Raw genomic sequence first — 15,309 nt, forward strand, 5'->3', positions numbered from 1 at the left:
CACAGGTGGACTCCAATCAAGTTGTAAAAACATCTCAAGGATGATCACTGGAAACAGGATGCAACTGAGCTCAATTCGAGTCTCATCACAAAGGGTCTGAATACTTATGTAAATAAGTTTATTTTTATTTTTAATACATTTGCAAAAATGTTTTTTTTTAAACGGTTTTCGCTTTTTCATTATGGGATATTGTGTGTAGATTGATGAGGGGGGAAAAAACAATTCAATCAATTTTAGAAAAAGGCTGTAACGTAAACAAAATGTGGAAAAAGTCGAGGGTTCTGAACACTTTCTAAATACACTGTATACATCCAACTATTACTGCTATATACTCACAGTGAGAGTGAACAAGGCGGGGCTCATGCCCTCTGGGTCTCTGTCAAGGGGGCAGAAGTGTCTGTAGAGTGGGCAGCTGGCATCCCACAGGACCGGGGGCTTCAGTACATACCCACAACCCCCGTTAGGCTCAAACATGGCCGCGTTCAGCTGCAGGGGCAGGTCTGTCAGAGAAGGAGAGAGAGAAAGAGAGAGAGAGAAATATGGTCACTTTCAGAAAGACTCAAAAAGAGGTTTGTGCTCCAACAACTAGAATTTCAGACAGACGTCATTTTCAAGAAGGATATTGTCGACTTGTGCTCCATTCAATTGGCTTCCCTGATTCAACTTCTGAAATAGTGAATTTGCCAAACCCCTTGTCCCCTTGTACTTTCAACTGAATGCAGACAGCGCCAACTCATTATGCCAGTAGGTCTAACATGGTTTGCTTGAATGAAGCTAGCCAAATGAATTTCCCACTTTAGGCATAATAAAGCAAACTTGACTTAGTTGACGACTCCTAGCATCTAGCTCACCATCGGTCTGGTAGTTGAGAGCGACCAGCTGTATTCCATGCAGCCAGAAGAGTAGGGGACTGGGGTTGGTGGAGTCAATACGGGTGGCTGCCGGGTAAGTTCGCAGGAGCTGGGCGCTGGTGTGTTGGATCAGCTTCCGGGAGTAGCGGCGACACAGGCGCTTGGCAGCGTTCTCATTGACTGAGGAGACGTGATAGCATTTTGGGGTGCGGATGAGGGAGCTGAGGGAGGCGTTACAGGTGTAGGGAGGGGAGGTGGGTGATTCTTCCCAGTTGGGACGGGGGCCCTCTGATGCTGCTCCTTCAGATTTAGGGGAAAGGGTTATGAGAGACGTGTGTTAGAGGTATGCGTTTGTGTGTGTGTGAGACACACTGACCGCAAAGGGTTTAACTTTCAAGTATATCCAAAAGATGTCTAGCCTGTCTAGGAAATAGTAGCAGACCGCTAGCATTGAATTAGAACTCTGTCATGGGGCAGAGAAGAGTAGCCTACCTCGCCCTGGGGTGCGCATCACTGTCGATGGGTCCCCTGGAAAACCTTTCCCTGGGTGATTCCCAAAGATGGACCTCCTGCCCTTTCCTCTAGAAGAAAGAACTTCTTTTCTCTCTTTTCTCTCCCTGGGAGTATCAGATGGAGTAGGGGTGGATAGACCTGGGACCCCACACACACAGAAGTCATCCAAATGTGAAAATAGTGAATACCTTTGCAAAGGGGTCTCACAAGTAAGACAAATGCTTCAGAGATATTATATAGGCCTATACCTACAATTATATAAAAATACTGGAAACGAACCTATTTACAAGGAATTGTATAGTTTGTTTACAGAAGGGGATGTAATGTAAGGAACTACCTGGGAATTTGACAGCTTGACAGTAGATCACCAGATCTGAGAGCTCCTGGGCTATCTGTCGTCCTTCCTTCTTGCTTCGAGGCAACTTGAATTCTTCCTCTAACTCCTTGCCAAATACCTGTGTGTATGTATGTGTGTGTGTGTAGAAAAATATAAAAGAGACAAACTATTTCAGACAAATACCAATAATATGTCAAATATGTATTTTTAAATGTTTAACCCCATGTCTCATGCTGTGATTAATCAAACATTAACGTACAAACTGGTTAATTAGCTTTTTTGTTTCCGGATTTACTGGATCCAACCAAATGTGACGAATGGAGATGGAAGACAAACTCACCTTCCCTTTGTTGTGAGTAGCACTCTCACATTTCTTCATCTTCTTGGGGACTTCGTCACTGTGTTCAGTCTGTAACTTCTCCCCCGATGAAGACTTTCCCTCCGGTCTATCCTCCAGGATATTATCTGTATCAACGCAGACATTCCCAGCCAAATACATTATTCTTGCAGTCTAAACAAATACACGCACTCATTCAGTATAATCGAATTTGATGTTTTCGGTGACAAAGAACTATGTAACATTCAAACATTTGGCCAAAAACTATTGGCTTCCAAGCCATCTCTTGTCTTTGACCCACTTGGTAATCAAATTGAGTGTCAGTGGATACTCATTTAGTAGACAAGAATCTTTTGAACCCCCTTGTGCAATGGACACAGTCACAGCCAGTGTACCAGAGCACTGCACAAATCTATTCAGCAACAGGACAACAAGCATGCGGTGGGTTTAGCTAATCTTAAGTGATTCATTTGATTACTTGTATTACCTTCTGGGACATAAGAAGCAGGAGATAAAGTGGGGACGTCAGCTGCAGAGGAAGAGTGAGTAGGGGGGTCACAGGATGAGTAGAAGAATTGGGATAATTAAACGTATGCTGTCTGAGGGTATCATGAGGGTGTTACCACCCAAATGGCTTGACTATAAACTGGCAGACACAGGGATGCTATTGATGGTGTGATCATACCATCAGATAGTGATTCGTACTCATAGTCATATTCATCCTCATACTCTTCTTCCTCTTCTTCCTCATTGTTGATGGTTGGGAAGGGAGGAGGCATCACACTACTGGCCTGAGCATGCATCTGTGCCAACTGGTGAGCCTGTATCAGGAAGAGTTATTGAGGACAATCTTAGTTCATTCTAATTACGCATCAGTGTACCATCATTTTAGGTACATACAGTACAGCACATGATACAGATAAAGGACTGGATCAACAACTGTTAAGACAACTTTTGTTTAGTGTTCATTATCAGGGCCTTGCTTTCTGTTTGAGGATGTCCACCGGCGTCTGGTGAGCTTTCAGCTTCTTGTTCTTGAGGAGGATTTTCCCCCTCAGTTGCCATGGTGATGGCAACAGCGGGTCGTCTGAGAAATCACTCTCAAACAGGAACTTTGTCACCAGCTTATCCCCAAACACAGTCTGTTGAAGGACAACACACAAACACACCATCAGAGTATTAATCTGTTTCTGGAAGGGAAGACGGGTCAATTATGATTGACTTATTAAAGGCAATGTATATGTTCCTGTTCACTAACTCTATACCTAACCTAAACACTTACCCTAACCTTACCTAACCTAAACACTTACCCTAACCTTACCTAACCTAAACACTTACCCTAACCTTACCTAACCTAAACACTTACCCTAACCTTACCTAACCTAAACACTTACCCTAACCTTACCTAACCTAAACACTTACCCTAACCTTACCTAACCTAAACACTTACCCTAACCTAAACACTTACCCTAACCTTACCTAACCTAAACACTATACCTAACCTAAACTCTATACCTAACCTAAACACTTACCCTAACCTTACCTAACCTAAACACTTACCCTAACCTTACCTAACCTAAACACTTACCCTAACCTTACCTAACCTAAACTCTATACCTAACTTAAACTCTATACCTAACCTAAACACTTACCCTAACCTTACCTAACCTAAACTCTATACCTAACCTAAACTCTATACCTAACCTAAACACTTACCCTAACCTTACCTAACCTAAACTCTATACCTAACCTAAACTCTATACCTAACCTAAACACTTACCCTAACCTTACCTAACCTAAACACTTACCCTAACCTTACCTAACCTAAACTCTATACCTAACCTAAACTCTATACCTAACCTAAACACTTACCCTAACCTTACCTAACCTAAACTCTATACCTAACCTAAACTCTATACCCAACCTAAACACTTACCCTAACCTTACCTAAACACTTACCCTAACCTTACCTAACCTAAACACTTACCCTAACCTTACCTAACCTAAACTCTATACCTAACCTAAACTCTATACCTAACCTAAACACTTACCCTAACCTTACCTAACCTAAACACTTACCCTAACCTTACCTAACCTAAACTCTATACCTAACCTAAACTCTATACCTAACCTAAACACTTACCCTAACCTTACCTAACCTAAACTCTATACCTAACCTAAACTCTATACCCAACCTAAACACTTACCCTAACCTTACCTAAACACTTACCCTAACCTTACCTAACCTAAACACTTACCCTAACCTTACCTAACCTAAACTCTATACCTAACCTAAACTCTATACCTAACCTAAACCTTACCTAACCTTAAACCTAAACTCTATACCTAACCTAAACTCTATACCTAACCTAACACTTTACCTAACCTAAACACTTACCCTAACCTTACCTAACCTAAACTCTACCTAACCTAAACACTTACCCTAACCTTACCTAACCTAAACTCTATACCTAACCTAAACTCTTACCCTAACCTTACCTAACCTAAACTCTATACCTAACCTAAACTCTTACCCTAACCTTACCTAACCTAAACTCTATACCTAACCTAAACTCTTACCCTAACCTTACCTAACCTAAACTCTATACCTAACCTTACCTAACCTAAACTCTTACCCTAAACTCTATACCTAACCTAAACTCTTACCCTAACCTTACCTAACCTAAACTCTTACCCTAACCTTACCTAACCTAAACTCTACCCTAACCTTACCTAACCTAAACTCTTACCCTAACCTTACCTAACCTAAACTCTTACCCTAACCTTACCTAACCTAAACTCTATACCTAACCTAAACTCTTACCCTAACCTTACCTAACCTAAACTCTTACCCTAACCTTACCTAACCTAAACTCTTACCTAACCTAAACCTTACCTAACCTAAACTCTAACCTAAACTCTATACCTAACCTAAACTCTTACCCTAACCTTACCTAACCTAAACTCTTACCCCCAAACTTACCTAACCTAAACCTAACCTAAACTCTATACCTAACCTAAACTCTTACCCTAACCTTACCTAACCTAAACTCTATATCTAACCTAAACTCTTACCCTAACCTTACCTAACCTAAACTCTATACCTAACCTAAACTCTATACCTAACCTAAACTCTTACCCTAACCTTACCTAACCTAAACTCTATACCTAACCTAAACTCTATACCTAACCTAAACTCTTACCCTAACCTAAACTCTTACCCTAACCTAAACTCTTACCCTAACCTAAACTCTTACCCTAACCTTACCCCCTCTAACCCTAACCTCACCCCTCTAACCCTAACCCCACCCCCTCTAACCCTAACTTCACCCACTCTAACCCTAACCTCACCCCCTCTAACCCTAACTTCACCCACTCTAACCCTAACCTCACCCCCTCTAACCCTAACTTCACCCACTCTAACCCTAACCTCACCCCCTCTAACCCTAACTTCACCCACTCTAACCCTAACCTCACCCCCTCTATCCCTAACCTTCATTTTTTTTGATCTGCTGCCTGAATATCCACTTTCTTGAGTAAAACACCAACAAGCATGAGCGCCCATTTAACATCTCAACATTTCAACAATGAACTGGACAGGATAGTAAGTAGGCCTACTCACCTTGAAGATGTTGGCCATCTTGCGTTGCTGCGGCAGGGAGCAGTGATTCTCTATGGACAGCATCACAGGCAGGTCAGAGGTCACAAAGGCTGATCGGTTCACTGCTTCCACCACATCCTGCAGGAATGGGAGTAGGAACTGGATTACATGTGCGGCAGGTAGCCTAGCGGTTAGAGAGGCGAGCCAACAACTGGTGGGTTGCCAGTTTGAACCCCGGTTCTGACAGAAAAAATCTGTCGGGAAGTGAGCTGGCAACCCAAAATGTTGCTACTATCAAATCCTAGATGCTGTTGTGCCCTTGAGCAAGGCACTTATCCCCCCACAATAACAGCCTCCCGGATGCCCAGTGTGGCACCCTGCACCTCTCCAAAACTGGTCTATGTATGTGTGTCTTTCAGAGGGGTTGGGTTATAAGCGAAAGTCAAATTTCCGTTGTAACTTGTGTGCAATTGATCAATAGTGATCTTATCTTTTTGAGTTCAACTCAACTCAAACCTGCTCAAACCAACTCAACTCTGTTCAATTCAACCAAACTGTATTCAACTCAGATCAACTCAACTTAACACACCTTGAAGGGTATGCGGGTAGTGAGGGTGTGTCCATGATAGATGATTGGTATGCCATCGTCTCCATCCCAACAGTCCAATTCAACACTCCTGCATCCCTGCAGGAGCACCTGAGACAACAAGAAACCAAACAAACAATAATGTAGCGACCTTAGCATCACACCTAGAGACCTCTATGGCTTGGATCAAGAAGGTTTGGATCTCTTGATGTAATTGGATAAGACGCAAGGACTCAGGTTCAAGCCCTGGTAGGGCTTCCCTCCAAATTTGCTACCGGAAAGGCATTTCACTGACAGTTTATCAGCACAACAGCTGTATTGCTGTACACTGAATCGGTTTGAGTAAATAACATTACATGGCGTATTATCCCCATCATGTTAATACCGAGTGTTCTGATTCTCACCTGGCTGTACAGCTCCACAGATGACTCTCCCTTGAGTTGGTGGGCAGTCAGGTAGGTGTTGTGTGATGTAGCGATGTAGTAGTAAGACAGAGGGTATTGGAGCTCTAACACATTCAGCTGAGACTCCTCCAGTTTGGAAGCAGAGTTGTCCTTGTCCATCAGATACCTTATAGCAGGGGAAAGCAAACCTAGGTTATTTCTGAATTGTGGTTCTTTTTGGCTCAGTTTGTAAGAGCATGGTGCTAGTAATGTCAGGGTCATGGGTTCAATTCCGGCAGGGATCACAAACAGATACTAAAAATACTGACCGTGCAAATCCCTCAAAGGACATCCAGCCAATCTGACGCAAACTGGCAGACGGTTCAAATTTCTGGAATACACAACACATGTCTCTTACATTAATTCAGTGGAAGATTGTCTGACAAAAGACAAAGTAGAAAGTATACACATACACATGCATAGACAATGACACACACACACACACACACCTGGATAATTCTTAGGACTTCATCATGCGAGTGGTTCTCTCCCTGACAGTTGACCAGGAAGTCATTGAGGTGCATGATGGTCATGCCCAGAGCTCCCAGCGAGACACTCTCCACACCAGTACTGTTGGTCACGATGCTGGCTGCAGCTATGGCGTCTGAAATATGCTTCTGATTGTCTGACATGTGTCGCTTGATCCGGATGGAAAGGCCAAGATCCAGGCTGTTACGTGTCAGAAGGTCTAGTATGGAGGAAAATGCAAATAAATATTGATAGACTTGACTTCAAAGCAAATATGAGAAGCTAAGTATATCGGACGTCCTAGTCAGACGTCCTTTGTCCTCGTCTTGTCGTGTCCCATGTATATATATATTTACACCTTTCTTCGCATATCTTTTATATACTTTCTTTTCAAACTTCAAAACACTCTCCTGCAACCCGCCTCACCAATTTTATTTTTTATTTTTTATTTACCTCAAATTTGAAATCCACAATAGAAGCTAGCCAGAAGCTAGCCAGTTTACTGGCTAACGTTAGTATTCAGCTAACCACGGTTTGTGGTCATCAGCTATCCTGTAGCTCGAAAAGCTATCGGCAGTTTTGTACAACACGACTCAGACCAGAATATACCAGACCTATTCTTCTCTCCATATCCCCAGATTTCAACCACAAGCTCTGGACATTTACACCTGGATCTCGCAGCTAGCTAGCTGCTATCCGTGTGACTATTGGCTTACGTCGATCCCGGAGCAAACAAATTATTCCGGAGCTAGCCAGCTGAAGAGTTCCATCAGCCACTCCTGGGCTACAATCACCTATCCGGACCCGTTTTACTGCCGATGCGGAGCCCCACCGGGCCTTCACGACTGGACTACCAACGTTATCTGCCCGAGGGAGTTATCCAACTGTCTCCTCCGACGCGACGTTACCTGAACACCCATCTGCGGCCCGCTAATCGTTAGCTGTCTTATCGGCTGCTAGGTCTATCGGACTATTTTTCTTGGGTCACTATAACTATATATATTTTGCCAATTGGATTGATCCCCTCTACCACACGGAACCCCATTAATCTACCGACGGAAATGCACGAGGTGGCTAAAAACAGACCTCCATCCTCTGCTAGCTTGCTACCGATGGCCCGGCTAGCTGTCTGAATCGCTGTTACCCCAACCAACCTCACTACTCACTGGACCCTTATGATCACTCGACTAAGCATGTCCCTCCTTAATGTCAATATACCTTGTCCATTGCTGTTCTGGTCGGTGTTTATTGGATTATTTCACTGTAGAGCCTCTAGTCCTGCTCACTATACCTTATCCAACCTTTCAGTTCCACCACCCACACATGCGATGACATCACCTGGTTTCAATGATGTTTCTAGAGACAATATCTCTCTCATCATCACTCAATACCTAAGTTTACCTCCACTGTATTCACATCCTACCATACCTTTGTCTGTACATTATACCTTGAAGATATTTTATCGCCCCCAGAAACATCCTTTTACTCTCTGTTCCAGACGTTCTAGACGACCAATTCTCATAGCTTTTAGCCGTACCCTTATCCTACTCCCCCTCTGTTCCTCTGGTGATGTAGAGGGGAATCCAGGCCCTGCATTGCCTAGCTCCACTCCTATTCCCCAGGCGCTCTCTTTTGATGACTTCTGTAACCATAATAGCCTTGGTTTCATGCATGTTAACATTAGAAACCTCCTCCCTAAGTTTGTTTTATTCACTGCTTTAGCACACTCTGCCAACCCAGATGTTCTAGCCGTGTCTGAATCCTGGCTTAGGAAGACCACCAAAAATTCTGAAATCTTCATCCCTAACTACAACATTTTCAGACAAGATAGAACAGCCAAAGGGGGCGGTGTTGCAATCTACTGCAAAGATAGCCTGCAGAGTTCTGTCCTACTATCCAGGTCTGTACCCAAACAATTTGAACTTCTACTTTTAAAAATCCACCTCTGTAAAAACAAGTCTCTCACCGTTGCCGCCGGCTATAGACCAGCCTCTCCCCCCAGTTGTGCTCTGGACACCATATGTGAACTGATTGCCCCCCCATCTATCTTTAGAGCTCGTGCTGCTAGGCGACCTAAACTGGAACATGTTTAACACCCCAGCCATCCTACAATCTAAGCTTGATGCCCTCAATCTCACACAAATTATCAATGAACCTACCAGGTACCACCCCAAAGCCGTAAACACGGGCACCCTCATAGATATCATCCTTACCAACTTGCCCTCTAAATACACCTCTGCTGCTGTTTTCAACCAAGATCTCAGCGATCACTGCCTCATTGCCTGCATCCGTAATGGCTCAGCGGTCAAACAACCTCCACTCATTACTGTCAAACGCTCCCTGAAACACTTCAGCGAGCAGGCCTTTCTAATCGACCTGGCCGGGGTATCCTGGAAGGATATTGATCTCATCCCGTCTCATCCCGATCTCATCCCGCCTCACCATCTTAAATAAGCATGCCCCATTCAAGAAATTTAGAACGAGGAACAGATATAGCCCTTGGTTCTCTCCAGACCTGACTGCCCTTAACCAACACAAAAACATCCTATTAGTTCTGCATTAACATCGAGCAGTCCCCATGATATGCAACTTTTCAGGGAAGATAGAAACCAATATACACAGGCAGTTAGAAAAGCCAAGGCATGCTTTTTCAAACAAAAATTTGCTTTCTGCAACACAAACTCAAAAAAGTTCTGGGACACTGTAAAGTCCATGGAGAGTAAGAACACCTCCTCCCAGCTGCCCACTGCACTGAGGATAGAAAACACTGTCACCACCGATAAATCCACTATAATTGAGAATTTTAAAAACCATTTTTCTACGACTGGCCATGCTTTTCACCTGGCTACCCCTACCCCGGTCAACAGCACTGCACCCCCCACAGCAACTCGCCCAAGCCTTCCCCATTTCACCTTCTCCCAAATCCAGTCAGCTGATGTTCTGAAAGAGTTGCAAAATCTGGACCCCTACAAATAAGTCAAACTAAATGCATGCTCTTCAACCGATCGCTGCCTGCACCTGCCCGCCTGTCCAACATCACTACTCTGGACGGTTCTGACTTAGAATATGTGGATAACTACAAATACATAGGTGTCTGGTTAGACTAGAAACTCTCCTTCCAGACTCACATCAAACATCTCCAATCCAAAGTTAAATCTAGAATTGGCTTCCTATTTCGCAACAAACCCTCCTTCACTCATGCTGCCAAACATACCCTTGTAAAACTGACCACCCTACCGAGTCATTTACAAAATAGCCTCCAATACCCTACTCAATAAATTGGATGCAGTCTATCACAGTGCCATCCGTTTTGTCACCAAAGCCCCATATACTACCCACCACTGTGACCTGTACGCTCTCGTTGGCTGGCCCTTGCTTCATGCTAGTCGCCAAACCCACCGGCTCCAGGTCATATACAAGACCCTGCTAGGTAAACTCCCCCCATATCTCAGCTCGCTGGTCACCATAGCAGCACCCACCTGTAGCACATGCTCCAGCAGGTATATCTCTCTGGCCACCCCCAAAACCAATTCTTCCTTTGGCCGCCTCTCCTTCCAGTTCTCTGCTGCCAATGACTGGAACGAACTACAAACATCTCTGAAACTGGAAACACTTATCTCCCTCACTAGCTTTAAGCACCAGCTGTCAGAGCAGCTCACAGATTACTGCACCTGTACATAGCCCATCCATAATTTAGCCCAAACAACTACTTCTCCCCCTACTGTATTTATTTATTTATTTTTGCTCCTTTGCACCTCATTATTTCAAAATCAAATCAAATCAAATTTTATTTGTCACATACACATGGTTAGCAGATGTTAATGCGAGTGTAGCGAAATGCTTGTGCTTCTAGTTCCGACAATGCAGTGATAACCAACAAGTAATCTAACTAACAATTCCAAAACTACTGTCTTATACACAGTGTAAGGGGATAAGGAACATGTACATAAGGATATATGAATGAGTGATGGTACAGAGCAGCATACAGTAGATGGTATCGAGTACAGTATATACATATGAGATGAGTGTGTAGACAAAGTAAACAAAGTGGCATAGTTAAAGTGGCTAGTGATACATGTGTTACATAAGGATGCAGTCGATGTTGTAGAGTACAGTATATACATATGCATATGAGATGAATAATGTAGGGTAAGTAACATTATATAAGGTAGCATTGTTTAAAGTGGCTAGTGATATATTTACATTTCCCATCAATTCCCATTATTAAAATGGCTGGAGTTGGGTCAGTGTCAATGACAGTGTGTTGGCAGCAGCCACTCAGTGTTAGTGGTGGCTGTTTAACAGTCTGATGGCCTTGAGATAGAAGCTGTTTTTCAATCTCTACCTTGCACATTCTTCTACTGCAAATCTACCATTCCAGTGTTTTACTTGCTATATTGTATTTCCTTCGCCGTTTACTTCATCATGGCCTTTTTTCTTTGCCTTTACCTCCCTTATCTCACCTCATTTGCTCACATTGTATATAGACTTGTTTTTCTACAGTATTATTGACTGTATGTTTGTTTTACTCCATGTGTAACTCTGTGTTGTTGTATGTGTCGAACTGCTTTGCTTTATCAACTTGCCTACCTGGTTAAATAAAGGTTAAATAAAAAATACGTTAGGGCACTTAAGGGCTTTTCACACTGCACATTTTCTGAGCTTCCTGTGAGTTTGTAGTTTGAAGATTATTATTTCTAGCCTGCTGTTATTTCTAGCCCTTTTCCAGATCTGTTTTTCTCACCAATGCCAGTGGTCCGTAGCAAGCCAATAATTACTATACAACACATACAGATCTGGGACCAGGCTACATTACTCCTATAGAATCGAAATGGAATTGACCCCAACTGGGCAGGTAACTCACCCAGGTCTGGCTGCAGTTCTGTGACTGTGTCGTCGATGCTGAGGTGAGTGTAGAGAGGAGCAGGCTCAGAGGCAGACTGACCACAGGGCACAGCATGGGCATCAAACACATCTTTCAGGTCCTTACGACTCCGGATACTACTCACCAACATGGGAACAAAATATGTAGGCCCCAATACACTCAATTTTAGGTCATGCTAGTGAGCAAATCAAGCACACCACTGAAAGCCCTATCTGGAATGCCACAATCTGCCATTGATTAAATACTGGGAAAGGAATGTACATTTTATCAACAGTTAATTTATTACAATTTACAGCATAGAAAGATTCATGTTGAGTTAGAGCAGATTACCTGAAGGACTTAAAGAGCTCAATAAACTCAGTAAAGCTCATGGTGCCATCTGATACCATGAGGTTCTGGAAGCTCTTTGATTGGCTCTTACCCCGGCAAGGTAGTGTCTGATTGGGCCTATTACTGAAGCGAGAAGCCAATAAAAATACACATTAAAAGTGATGTTATGTGTACCGAATTCCAGCACAAACATCCTCACACACAAATGAATGAAACATTAAGCATATACACACTCACACACTTAAGCAATAAGGCATGAGGGGGTGTGATATATGGCCAATATATCACACCAGCCGTGGTATATTGGCCATATACCACAAACCCCAGAGGTGCCTTATTGCTATTATAAACTGATTACAAACGTAATTAGAGCAGTAAAAATAAATGCTTTGTCATACCCGGGGTATATACCACGGCTGTCAGCCAATCAGCATTCAGGGCTCAAACCACTCAGTTTATAATGAAGAATATACCCCACTTTGTAGCATATTACCCCGGTTGAGCCTTCTGATTGGAGGCTGAGGATGAGGAGGAGATGGAGGAGGAAGATGTGCTAATGACCATGGATCTACTGCTGGAGGGGGAGAGAGGCCCTGGGAAACCATAGGAGCTGTTGTCATCTTGTTCTTGGTCCATGTTGTCTGTTGGGTCCGGTGCACTCCGTACTAAGATATCCCAACCACTCTTCACCTTATGTGACACCATCTCATCATCTGTGGCATCCCCACTGTCCCCCTATCACCATAAACACACACACAACACACACACACACACACACACACACACACACACACACACACACACACACACACACACACACACACACACACACACACACACACACACACACACACACACACACACACACACACACACACACACACACAAACAATTTAGTTATTTTATTGAAACTGGCTCAACATGCTCTTCCAACCTAGCACCAGGAATTTGTGCAGGAGTTCTCTAATCTCTACTGAAAATATGTTTTCTCACCCTAGTCATAGCCTTCTTTTTCTTTTTATTAGAGCTACCAGTCTTCTGATTGGAGGTCACAGTGAGATGGCTGCTCTTCTGAGCTCCAGACTTCTCCATGCTACCAGCACCCACACTCCATCTCCTGCCTCCAAACAGCTCGATGGCCTGGGCTAGTGTCGGACCCTCGTACCTGCCATCCTCCTAGAAGACAGAGAAATACTGTTGAAGTGCTCGAGTCCAGGACTCAATCATATCACGATTTTCATGACTGGTGACACCATTAGTGTCACCGGTAGTGACTCTGACTCAGACTGGAACACTATGGAATTGGGACTTAACTCTGACCTGAGGTTTAGTAACTTGACTCCATCACTACATCACAGTCCCTCACCTGATAGAGGTTGATGTACTTCCTACGGAGCCACTGCAGCCTTTGATCAGGGAACCTCCTCATCCTCCTGTGAGCAGCTAACAGGGCCTGCAGCCCAGAATACACCATCCTAGCTGTGTTTCTGGGGGCCACAAAGTGTAATAACCTATTGTCTGTTGTGTGGAGCCCATAGAGCAGAGTCACCCCACACTCCTCCAGGCTCAACCCACATGAGAGCTTGTTCTGCAGGCATACCGCCTGAATGTCAGCCCCTGGATGGCCCATGAAGACAGCTTTAGCCACGGAGAGATCCAGGAATCCATCCGCCAGGCCTTTCAGTATGGACTGCCCGCAGTACTGAGGCCTGTAGTGGGGGAGGGTCTGACCACCAGCCCCTGACCCAGTGGGGCTCCGAAGCTTGGATGAGTCAGGGACAGAGCTAGAACCAGGGAGGCCCCCACCGCCACTGTGGAGCTTGGCCCAAGTGAGGACACAATTGTCAGGTTGGAGTCTGAGCAGGCAGCGGGCGGTGAGGTGGGAGTCCTGATCGTAATGGATCACAGTAGCGCCCTGCTGGAGGAAGTGCTGCACGTGGGGGTGGAGGGTAAGGATGTACCAGGGGATCAGCTCCGTACCATGGGCAAATGCCTTCTGAGTCCTCTCACCACTACCCTGGAGGTCTGGGTCTTTGCCCTGTGATAGGTCAGATGGGTCACCCGCAGAGTCGGAGAGATCGCCCACGGTGAACCTGACCAATTGCGGAGAAGAGGGTTTTCAGGAGAGGAGAATTACCCCCCAAAAACATTCAAATTAATGCAGATTATATGCAATTAGACACCAACACAAATATTTCTAAAGATGCAAAATGCTAAACAAATGATAATGCATTGACAATTAAATTTAACACAATTAAATATTGAAATGAGGAGCCAACTTCACCTAGCTTGTATCAGATAGCAGATCAACTTATCGTATGGTGTTGTGGTACCAATGTTTCCACATTTTATTGACACTCTTTAGCACAATCTATGCCAAAATCAAGCACAATCCACAAAAAAGTTAGGTGCTTCCATTGTGAACACTTACTGGTTGCGGTAGCCTTCCATGAAGGAGTTTTTACGTGAACCAGGGATGCTCCCATCACCAGCCCCTCCGGATTCCTCCCCATCCTCAGACTCCATACTGCGGTTGCAGCTACGGATGGTCTGTAGGATGTTATTGACAGTTCCTTCCTTCTCTTGTTGGTTAAGCCCATCTGGCCCCGCCCGTTGCAAGAAGTTGTCCTGTCCGTTGTAGTCAGAGAGAAACTATGGAAAGAAGACATGGTGGTGTTTAGGATGGGAACAGTTACTAAAGTATATTCATGATGAGTCGGGTTGTGTGGAGAATCACTTTTGGCCTAAAGGGTTGGACGTTGATAAGAAAAAGGTCTAGAACTCACTAAGAACTTAATTGGTCCGCCCACACGCAAGAAGGCATGACAGCGCCTCTTCCCCCTCAGGAGGTTGAGAAGATTTGGCATGGGCCCTCAAATGCTCAAAAGGTTCTACAGCTGCACCATCGAGAGTATCTTGATTGGCTGCATCACTGCTTGGTATGGAAACTGCACAGCC

The 15,309-nt window shown here is 44.2% G+C and overlaps 1 protein-coding gene across 5 annotated transcripts in view; it reads right to left on the reverse strand.

Moving 5' to 3' along the window:
* Nucleotides 1-15,309, reverse strand: part of LOC124038346 (1-phosphatidylinositol 4,5-bisphosphate phosphodiesterase epsilon-1-like) — a 47,639-nt gene that overhangs the window by 9,637 nt on the left and 22,693 nt on the right. For 4 of the 5 annotated variants that reach the window (XR_006839346.1, XR_006839345.1, XM_046354118.1 and 1 more), the window contains exons 7-25: nucleotides 14,783-15,003; nucleotides 13,718-14,444; nucleotides 13,345-13,527; nucleotides 12,845-13,086; nucleotides 12,352-12,474; nucleotides 12,001-12,137; nucleotides 7,118-7,356; nucleotides 6,938-6,999; nucleotides 6,630-6,795; nucleotides 6,229-6,336; nucleotides 5,661-5,777; nucleotides 3,022-3,180; nucleotides 2,724-2,859; nucleotides 2,526-2,567; nucleotides 2,042-2,166; nucleotides 1,702-1,819; nucleotides 1,344-1,502; nucleotides 852-1,151; nucleotides 337-500 (exon numbers count right to left, since the gene is read on the reverse strand). Coding sequence is in view for 2 of the 5 variants with exons in the window: in XM_046354118.1 (XP_046210074.1) it covers nucleotides 337-500; nucleotides 852-1,151; nucleotides 1,344-1,502; nucleotides 1,702-1,819; nucleotides 2,042-2,166; nucleotides 2,526-2,567; nucleotides 2,724-2,859; nucleotides 3,022-3,180; nucleotides 5,661-5,777; nucleotides 6,229-6,336; nucleotides 6,630-6,795; nucleotides 6,938-6,999; nucleotides 7,118-7,356; nucleotides 12,001-12,137; nucleotides 12,352-12,474; nucleotides 12,845-13,086; nucleotides 13,345-13,527; nucleotides 13,718-14,444; nucleotides 14,783-15,003 (3,528 nt within the window). In the remaining 3 variants the exon portion in view is untranslated. The remainder of the gene's footprint in view (nucleotides 1-336; nucleotides 501-851; nucleotides 1,152-1,343; nucleotides 1,503-1,701; nucleotides 1,820-2,041; nucleotides 2,167-2,525; nucleotides 2,568-2,723; nucleotides 2,860-3,021; nucleotides 3,181-5,660; nucleotides 5,778-6,228; nucleotides 6,337-6,629; nucleotides 6,796-6,937; nucleotides 7,000-7,117; nucleotides 7,357-12,000; nucleotides 12,138-12,351; nucleotides 12,475-12,844; nucleotides 13,087-13,344; nucleotides 13,528-13,717; nucleotides 14,445-14,782; nucleotides 15,004-15,309) is intronic. The other variant, XR_006839347.1, reaches the window with a different exon arrangement.

Source organism: Oncorhynchus gorbuscha, linkage group LG06 (genome assembly GCF_021184085.1).
Source record: "Oncorhynchus gorbuscha isolate QuinsamMale2020 ecotype Even-year linkage group LG06, OgorEven_v1.0, whole genome shotgun sequence".
NCBI classification, from domain to species: Eukaryota; Metazoa; Chordata; class Actinopteri; order Salmoniformes; family Salmonidae; genus Oncorhynchus; species Oncorhynchus gorbuscha.